This window comes from Penaeus vannamei, chromosome 2 (assembly GCF_042767895.1).
Source record: "Penaeus vannamei isolate JL-2024 chromosome 2, ASM4276789v1, whole genome shotgun sequence".
Taxonomy (NCBI): domain Eukaryota; kingdom Metazoa; phylum Arthropoda; class Malacostraca; order Decapoda; family Penaeidae; genus Penaeus; species Penaeus vannamei.
In genome coordinates this window covers 4151834-4162360 of record NC_091550.1, presented here as the reverse complement: position 1 = coordinate 4162360, position 10527 = coordinate 4151834, and the positions used below count along the sequence as shown (strand labels likewise).

At 36.3% G+C, this 10527-nt stretch overlaps 1 protein-coding gene across 2 annotated transcripts in view; it reads left to right on the top strand.

Annotated features, from left to right (window-relative positions):
* Window positions 1–9649, top strand: part of lark (RNA-binding protein lark) — a 10865-nt gene extending 1216 nt beyond the window's left edge. Inside the window, exons 2-7 of one of the 2 annotated variants that reach the window (XM_027367435.2) lie at window positions 3225–3445; window positions 4058–4225; window positions 4356–4667; window positions 4802–4983; window positions 5446–5478; window positions 6851–9649. In XM_027367435.2, the coding sequence (XP_027223236.2) occupies window positions 3239–3445; window positions 4058–4225; window positions 4356–4667; window positions 4802–4983; window positions 5446–5478; window positions 6851–6866 (918 nt within the window). In that variant the 5' untranslated portion in view covers window positions 3225–3238 and the 3' untranslated portion in view covers window positions 6867–9649. Of the gene's footprint in view, window positions 1–3224; window positions 3446–4057; window positions 4226–4355; window positions 4668–4801; window positions 4984–5445; window positions 5479–5693; window positions 6155–6850 lie in introns of those variants that run through there. The other variant, XM_070128845.1, reaches the window with a different exon arrangement.
* Window positions 9650–10527: the final 878 nt, after the last annotated feature.

The following is a 10527-nucleotide window of genomic DNA, read 5'->3' as shown; positions in this document are numbered from 1 at the left end:
AGTGGCCAATAAATGGCTTGGTGGGTTATGATCAACAGTCGTGAATTAGATTTGTTTTTTGGGTATTGTATTTCTACTAGTTAGTATTTATTCAGACTAGCCATAATGCTACTGCAAAGGGATATATTTTAGCAGGACTGAGCTTGGACTGGTTCTCAAACCCCCTTGGTGATATATCAAGTAAAGAATGAGTTCCAGATGTATCTTGCCTGAATATTTGGTGAAGATTTGAAGCTAGAAGTGCAAAGTGCAGAAGTTAGGATATTTGTTACAGAGGGCAACACACCCTCTCAAAGACTAAGTCGAAAAAAAAAATTCTGCTGGAAATCCAATGATTTCATCTATTCTCGGCGTTGTTTCTTCTGTGAATGAAGTGTTCAGGAGATCGAGTACCATTTCTCCATCGACGATTTAGATTTGTTAGTCCTGTTAGCAGGGGAGGGCATGAAGTATATCTGGAAAATTATGGGGCAAAACCGGCATAGATAAGAAGAATAAAGATTTTTAAAAAATACATAAAACTAGCACAAAAAATATAAAATCGGCCAATAAAACTCTACGGATGTAACCACTATTTTTGAAATTCTACGGGCTGATGCGCCAGAATTCAAAAACTATACGGGAACCTAACCCATGTTTTGGCAAAACTTCAGGAATTCACATATTCCAAACCATGCAAAAATGTATTGACCAATAAACCAGTCTACTTTAGTAATTTAAATTGCCGTGACTAGGCATGCCCTTTGGGCAAACTTTCATTAGCCTTTTTCTACCATCTGGATTGCTTCAATTTTGATTATATTTTTTGGCATTTGGAGCTCTTGGTGGGCCCAGAAATTAAACTGGGATCGATACTGAACTCTTTTTTATCTTCTTTGTCACTGTATAGTCTTAAGAATAACTCAGAATGAGCACAGCACTGGAAACGCTATATTTCTTACTGGTGTTTCACCTCGAAATGAGCGGGCCGGCATCTGTCAAGCAGGCAAAAGGAAGTGTGAAATTCACAATGCGCACAATTCTGAATAAGGCTATAAATCAATCTTAAAACGCGTATATGAAGTAAAATAACATTAATAAAAGACTTTAAGAGGATAAATGTGTAACAGTACACACTGATCAGTAGCCAAATAATATTTTGACATGCTTGTAGTAACACTGGTACTACTTAGGGCATCGCAGTAAGGAGTTTGTGGGTCAGTGTGTGTTTTTCTTCACAAGGTAAACGAGGTGATGGATTTACAATTTGAAAGGCGAGCGCGTGTTATATTTTCGTCGTTGCAGCTAAAACTGTTCTATCCCACTCTAGTTTGTCTCTATAAGATGGCGTTGTCCATTTGTCTCTATGCTGGACAGTGTCTTCAACTTCTACTGAAGTTAGAAAATTACTTTTGTTGCCAGCATATCTTAAAGTTATGGTAATTCTTTTCAGTATTTCTTGTACAGTGACTGCATTTTTGTCCTCTATGAAAATATCATATTCAATTTGCCCTAACTTAGTTCGTCCATACCGTAAAGTTTATCCAAAAGTTACTAATGCTAGTTCCTATACTGAATATAGTAGGCTGACAAATTTATGTAGATACAGTAGGAACATGCACCCCCTTTTTTTTTAGATTTGATGTACTAACTAAACAGTGCCGCCACCGCCTTATTAGCATTTCATGCCAGCTTATAGAAAATGGACTTTAAGAACTCTGGCTGTGTGTTGTGTTGTACTGCAGATATTTGTGTCACTTCAAGGTAGAAATGAGGCTGCAGTAGTTGTACCTGTGTTGTTTATGACTCTCCCATCTTTTAGAGCATAAGAAATAGTGCACATTTCCCTCTATCTCTATGCTTCACTTTCGGAAACCTGAACCCCTTGAATTCAGTTGCTTCACAGTAATCACATTGACCCAAATACGGGCTTTCATAAGCAGCTACTCTGCTGGATGTGTGACGTGTAGGCTGAGTGCACACAAACACTTGCGTGTAATGAGGAGATTATGCCTCCACTTTGCATTATTTTGCATTTTGCATTTGCTTTTTGCTATTTTCCAATGTCCAGATTTGTCTTCTGATTAACTTTATCGAGATGGTAATAGAGTGCATTCCTTGCAGACTCAATATTGTGTCTTTGTTGTAAATAGCTCAGGTGATAAAAGTAAGTTTGTCATTTTTGTGATATTCCTTTTTCTGTTGTACAATCTGCACTGCTAGTCACTGGTCAGGAATAGGATGCTGAGCATCAAAATGGCAACCTCCCTGGAGCCAGCTCTTTTCCAGTCATGGCTCATGGACATTTCACTGTACACGTCTAATGGCGGAAATAATGCAAAAGCTGCTTTCTAAACACCAGATGATTCAGATCATCGTACAAGAGGTTTGTGCACTGTTAGCAAGCCTTTCCTGTCACCCTGGCCTTTGCTCATAATGGCAATTCACTTCACCCAGCTTGCGGTAATTTTTTCCCATGGCAGCATGTTCACATCACCTGGCCCTCAAGCCAAATTTTTTCATGTGTGGGTCATGTCACCTGGATAGGAGGAGTTGACCCAGAATTAGAAAAGCTTCAAGAAATCGTGATATGCTGACTAAGATAGCACTAGGTTTAGGATAGTTTTATGAATATTAGTGTAATGATACTTGCTAGCTTCTTGTGAGAAAGTTGAAAAACAGTGCATTGAGGAAATTATCAGTTTAATGAACCACATGCTGATGAGGAGGGCATGTGTGTAGAAGCCCTGCCCACTGTATGTTTAATTTAGTAATTTTTTAAAAATGTAGATGGCTTCACAAGTACTAGGTCACCAGTCTGATGTGTTTACCCTTTTCCCTGATTTTTGACATTGTTTTCTAGTTGTTAATACTGCTGTTAGTAATGTCAGTAACAATATAGTTATTATAATGCTTATGAAAACAAAACAAAACATCAATATTGATGGAAATAGTAAAAAAAGTGTTTTCCTGCTATATCAAGAAAAGGTGAGGTCACATGATCTTCTAATGGACCTTTGTGACTAAGAATTGGCAGAGCCATCAATGTGCAGAAACATTTAACAAAATACTAAACATTTTCTGGGGGCATTGGGTTAAAAGTAATCTGAAATCTTCATAGATTATAAGGAAATGTACTAAATATGTTGAATTCTGTTTGTCTGAAACATAAATATAACTTGTTTTGCATAGAAAAACATATTGCATTTGTGAATATTTATTCATAAACCTTTCTTTCTTTCCAGAGAACAAGGTCAAAATGCCCGTTCGGGGGAACACATTTAAAATATTTGTAGGGAATTTAAGTGACCGAGCCACTGGGCAAGACATTAGGGAATTATTTGAACAACATGGCACAGTTGTAGAAGCAGATGTCGTGAAGAATTATGGCTTTGTACACATGGAAAAGGAGGAGGAAGGCCAGGCTGCGATTGAAGCGTTAAATGGCCACTCCCTACATGGAAAGGTAAGGAATGCCTGAAGTAAATTTTCATTTTAGCCAGTCTGCAGAATAGAACTACACTTCCTTACAGATGTATTAAAGACCCAGGAAAATGCTTATTCATGTATTTCTCTTTACTAGTGCATTTGGCTTAATTCTAGGAATTACTTTTTCACACTAGCTGCTCTCTGTGGATGTATCTGAATTAGCAAAGAGTAAAGGATTTGAACTGATAGAAGATATACTTACTGAAAAAATTATCGTAGCATTCAGATGAACAAGATATCTTTCAGGACAGTTAATTGGGAAAAAGATGCTTTTAGATATTGCAACCTTTAATTTATGAAAAATGGATCTTCTAGTATGGTTGAAATTAATTAAGCATTTATCAGTCCTGCACATTGAGTTTTGATAATGATAGCCAATGTTGGGATTATGAATTTAGATGACCAGCTTAGTAAAGTGGAATTAACTGATGAGTTTATGTAAGATTCTTAAATATGCATATTAAATTTACATATTGAATGATATAATCAAATTTTGTCAGCCAGTTGTGAAAAATGGTAAAGCTAGGATTTTTGTTGTATTTTTTTTTTTCTTCTTCTTCTTTCTTTTTTCATAATCCTGTTTTTCCAGCCTATGGTTGTTGAAGCTTCCACTGGGGCGAGAAAAGGCGGCAACCAGAAAACCAAGATCTTTGTAGGCAATTTGCACAAGGACACAAAACTGGAAGAGTTGAAGAGTCTATTTGAGGTGTATGGCTCCGTGGTCGAATCTGACATTCTCACTAACTATGCATTTATTGTAAGTCAAATACTAAATATGTTTTTTGCATGTAAACTTCTAAACAATGACACTGTATGTCCTTTGGTATCTGTTGTTTTTAATTCATCTCTTTTCTGCGAAAGGAGGAATAATCATAAATTTTTTATAGCACATGGATGATGAGGCTCAAGCCCAAAGAGCCATCCGGGAACTGGATGGATATGAGTTACACGGTCTGCGGCTGCGAGTTCAGGAATCCACCTCTCGAGTAAGACAACAGGCCGGCATGGGTAATCCAGACATGTGTTACCGTTGTGGCTCTGGAGGTCATTGGTCAAAGGAGTGCCCTCGGGACGGACGCATGGGAGGCTCTCGGTACCCTGACCGTGAGAGAGGCGGGAGAAACTATGGCAGCCGCTATGACCCATATCCCCCACCACCCCCTCCAAGCTATGCCAGAGAACGCATGATGAGATACAGGGTAAGCTGTAGGGGTTTTAGATTGATATCTATTATTTATTTTATTAAAATGCTACTCATTTTTATAAATTTCATATGAATTAGAATTGGTTAATTCCCATGACTTCATCCTAATGTATTTTTCTTCTTCCACAGGATGATTTTGACAGGTATGATCGCTATGACCGTTACTATGATGAGGGTATGTATGAACGCAGATATGGGGATCATCCTCCCCCACCCCCTCCAATGCTTGATGACATCTATGAGCGACGTCTTCCTCCCCTTCCTCCTCACCCAGACTACCTGCGCTATGGCCGTCGCTCTCCACCTCCTCGGTGAGTGTTAATGAGATTCTTTTGATGGGGGAAAGGTGGAAATTACAAAGGTTTGATTCCCCTTTTTTTTTTTTTTTTTTTTTTTTCCTTTTTATAAATTTTGTGAATTTGATTAGTAATAATTAAGACTGAACTGGGAAGTTGAGGAATAGTTTTATTAATAAAAATGTTAAAAGGTTCTGATGAGGTATTCTTCGATAGGTAGAGTATAGAATATGTGTTTCTTGTAAACACTAAAAATAAAAAAATTTTGTGTATGGGGTATAGCTCATTCCATCTGAGGAGCATTTGAAACCCACATCTCTAACATTGTGCTTTTCTTTATTTGCCTTTTGATTTTGTATTGTGTGAACCTCAGTAAAAAAAGAAAAAGAATGATGTTAATAAGAAATCCGAAGGGATAATGACAGGTAAGAAATGAAAACTCAGTTGGTAAATGACCCAAATGCATTTTTGTTCCAGTTACCCACCACCGCCACCACCTCCAATGCGTGGGTAAGTAGATACGAAGACTTTGATGTTAGAAGAATTTCAGGCACAGTTCATGTAGTCTTAGTCAGATCTAACCTTCTTTTGACAATATCTGTACAGCAACCATAGGTACTTTAATAGATAAACTGAAGGATTTAGGAATCTTTGTGGTAATTTCATTATTGACATAGTAAGGGTACAGGTGAGAACTAACTCCCACCCCTTCCTTATTGCCGCAGTTACGGCCCACCGGACCGTCGGCCGTACTAAGCGCGCGCCGTACGCCGGGACCACCGCCACTGAGCCCTCGTTCATTGGTGCGGACGCGGTAGTGTGGCATCAGCGTGTATTTGTAACGTCTCGTGTAGCGTCCGTGTCGGCTCCGCCCGGATCCGTAGCGCCGCCGTGGCTACGTCGTGCCGCGCTGCTCTAGCAACAAGGGATGGGCATACGAAGCTCATTCATGATACCCCCCACGGGCATTAATTGCATATATCATTGTCAGTCCGATTATTAAATCTCTTACTTTAGGGATAGTAGTGATTTTGATTGTCATGTCGATTCTTTTTCCGTTAGTTTTAGGAAGTATTCCCTAAGTTGCCTGTTTTATATTTTGGTTTGTGATGTAGATCATGGACTTTTAACATTATATTGTCAATGTTGAAGCTATTACAAATAAAGAAAGATATCGTAATTATCATTCGTTTGTTTTACTGAGTATAGCACTCCTTCGAGATGTAAAACTTCTGACTTTTATGTCTCATATCTATAGTAAGAGCTTTCTTATTGATTGGACAATGATAGCACATATCTGTGTCCGAAGTAAGAGCAGTTGCCCGTTCGGTTGATGTCGGTAAGTTACTACTTGGACGGAAAGTATTCAAAGGACTGAAGCCGCCTTTTTTTTTCATTGCGGAACTGAAGTGCAGAGTTCTAGCCAGCCGTTAAATAAAACTGAGCCTTTGAATTTCCTTCAGCCGGTATTTAGCTTAACACTACAAGTGGAAATGCCAGTAATTGGTTTGATTCTTTTGGATGTGTGCTTAATTTTCTCCCGGGTTACACACATAGGAACCAGCTGGCCAGAGCACTGTAAGAAGATGAAGTAAATCACAGAATGCTGTATCAGTACAAATAGTTAGCTCTAAGGCCGGGAGCATACCAGAAGCTTAAGGAAGAGGGTTCTTACTGAATATGAGACATTGTGCTTCGACGTTTACATATTTGCCATACTGGAATTTTTTTGATATTGTGACATAAAATTCATGTGATCTAATTATTTGTCACCTGTAATGAGATAGCACCCTGTCAAATTATATGTCAGACAAAATCTTTTATTCAGAGAATTGAGAAAGAATAATGCTTTGTAGTTTAACTTTACCCACTGTGTCCCCAGGCGACTTCAGGTGTGACAGTTTTCGAGATTCAAGGCATATAAATCTTACATCACACTTAGGTAAGGTTGGTAAGTTGGACTGCTAGTGACATTAACCTAAAAACTTCTGAAGATTTATGTTTATGAACATTAGGTAGGAATATGGATGTACTTTCTATAAATCATGTCTTAAGGTTAAGATTTGATTTAGTAATCTTTAAATTTTTAGATGTCATAGGATAATGTACCATATATTTGAGGCTTGCCATACTACCATTTGATCTTAATTAGATTTAATGTGATCATTCAAAGTAGAAATTCAGAAAAAATTACTCTTGGCATAGGAATTATTTAAAATTTAGTCACAGGTAGGAGTTGCCAATGACAATCCAAATTGATGTTACTGTTTTTCTGTTTTAAAGGGCATACTGATCACTTTTATGAGTGGCATGTAAACACTAGCCAGTCATCAACATTTTGTTTATCCATTTTGGTGCCGTTGTGTCAGGAAGTCATAGTTATACAAATAAGTTCATAAATCTCTACATCATCTTGATCCATACTTATGAAATGTAGTGAATGTTGAGGTGTACAGAAGAATGTGCAAAGGTAAATTTTGAAAGGCTAGCACATAACTATTGGAATATATTGATAACAAGGTATTGATTATTAGCAATGAGATTCTAACTTTAAAAATGTAGGAAGTTAAATTATGGGAGTTTGTCCATATATCCTCTAACATCATTGATTATAGACAACAATGCCAGTTACCTCATTTGTAGTAAAGATTTAGATCTATTTTGACTTTTTATATAGTTTATTCATTCATGCTTTTGTTATTAACCACAGGTCCATTGATTTTACTTTGTTTAAAATTTATTTCTGTTGTCATTTAGAAAGAAATCTGTGGAGTTTGCAGAAAGAAATTGATTAAGCTTGAAAACTTTATGTTTATTTGCTAATAATATTTCATAATAATTTTCTCTATAATTCTCAAATTATACAGCATTCATAGATATTATTAAATTTGGATGTATCTCTCCTTCCCATGCTTTGTTACTTGGAAAATATGAGAACAGACCTGGGCATTTGCTTGTCACGTCATGATAAGATTTACGTCATGATAAAGATTTACTCTAAAATAATCACTACAATGATGTAACTGAATAACACATAACCATCTTTTATTGAAATTGTGGTTCTGGTCTATAGTTTAGGTGGGTAAACTAAGGAGCATTGATATACTTTTATTTACACATTAGTTTCTCTTGGTGTGTATATTTTTTTTACAGGCCTGGTTTACTTTTCATATATTTACTTCTCACCGCATATCCATTTTTTATTTATTTGCATTTTTTTATTTATTATCATCATCATCATTTAGTGCATATTGAGGGGAGTAGGAGGTATAGCACTGCCAAAGAGTTAAGGATCACATTCAGTGAGTGTATGAAGTAGGTACGGTACATTTGTAGGGAAGTTAAACTAGTTAATTTTTTTTAACTAATAGGCCATATTCATAGTATTCCAATTTAATGTAATGGTACATTTTTGTACTGCTAGGAAAAATTTGATGTACTAATTATTAGTGAATCTTCATTTTTTTTATTAATACCATGACCTTGACAGGTATATTTTATATCTTAAAGTGAAGTCAGTTAGCAACTAATGTTTATTTAAATGTAAATATTATCAGTGATTGCATGATGTTGTCTACCTTTATTAATTGTATGTGCACATTGATGACTCCATTAGAGCTGAGTCCCCAAGTCAATTACTAGTATTATTCGTCACTCATATTCTCTACCTGAATATTCAAAATTATTTTTTCTTGAATTTGTTTTTAATTACATTGTAATAATGACTATTAATTGTTGTAGCATAAAAATTTAAATTTAAGAAATGGCCAAATCAGGTTAGTTAATATTTTATTGCTAATAATAGTGTTAATAGGGTTAATATTCAAGCTTCAGAAAAACTAGTGAATACAAGGAACGGGAAAGTCAGGGATGTCATGTAGGACCACTTATTGGCCCCTTGGTGACTGAGTGTGGAGTAATCTGTAAACAAAATAAGATATTGGACAGCAAGCAGCATTGGTTTAACAAAATTAGGATTGTCATTTGGGTTAATGGATTGAAATAATAGCAATAAATAGGTTTGATCAGCATTCAGGAATCTCGGGGCTACAGCAGATAATGGGAACATTAATTTTTTTGTTTTATTTTTTGTCTGATTGTCAGGAGTTTCAGGCAGACATTCAACAGGAATAACATTGAAATGGCACCGTATGGTCTCCAAGTAAGTGTGTGTATGAATTAAGGTAATGTATTATCTTGCAATGTATTAGCAGGAAATATTTTAGTGTAGCATTTCAGAATACATTAGGTTAGTAGGGAAGTATTTTAGTATAGCATTTCAGAATGAGATTATTAGAAATATTTTTGTGTAGCACTTTATGCCTAGCAGTTTTGTAGATAAGGTATAGATTTCCCTCCCCATATACAGTTTTCAAAAATTTTAGCAGTAAAGTGACTTGTTTAATTCTTATATTTTCCCACCCACTAGACGCTAGTTTATTTTTTTATAGAATTCAGGATTTTTTGGTGATGAAAGTTGAGACAGTATAGCCAGTAGCGTTATAACAGGTTATGATTATTAGAAGTACCATAGGTGTGAATTGTGGTAGGTATGAGTGTAGCACAGAGAAGTTTGGGTAATACATCAGGGAAGTTGTATTAAGATATGTGGTATTCCCTTTATTGATGTATTGACAAATGGTATTTGTTATATATTTCAAAAATAAAATCATTAAAGGTATTATTTTCTCTTTAACCTTACTCATCTACCTGTTGTATCTGTTTAAACAAGCAATGTTAAAAGACAATTATTTTGTAGAAGGAATGAAATGGCGAACATGGCAGTTCAATCATTCATAGTACACCATTAAATGAATAACAATTCAGAGTGATTTATTAGAGAACAAATTAGCTTAGAACTTTGAAAGCAAATTTGCTTGTCTGCAAAAGTTAAAAAAATTATGCAACAAGTTTTATGAAAATGAAAGCCAGTGCTTCAGTAAACATGTATTTATTTATACTTTTCTGTTCACAAACACCAATATATATTAGGTTGGAAAGTTAATTTAGTAGCTTCTACATATAACACTTAGGCTGATGGCCTTTCCTTCCCTTTTTATCTTTTCTTCAATCTACTAAGATATGAGAGCCGTCCTGAACAGCCTCCGGGAACCAATTGTCAAATTATTTCCCTTCGTCCAGTCCTTACCCCTAATGGGTAGAGACTTTCCTTTCCCCATTGATTTCAGGCTCACCAACTAGCCTATGTCATTTTGATTTTTCTGGTTTCCCGACCCCTGCCTCTCCTTTGACCACGGCTCCGTTCACTAATACTAATATCCCCCTCCTGGATATTTGCTATCAACCCTTATCCATTCCAAATCATCCACCCAAGTCATTACTCAACCTTCAGAATACACCCCTTCTGTCTCTTCAACATCCACCATTCCATATCCTGCACAGTCTTCATTGTCACTACTCATCCTTATTGTCGTCTTCACGGTAATACTTCGCTCCACAGGACTCCATCTTCCTCCAGTCTTCGCTCTTCTACTACTTCCACCTTTTATATACTCTCTTTGGCGAAGCGGGATCGATGTTTTGGGATTCCACCTACAA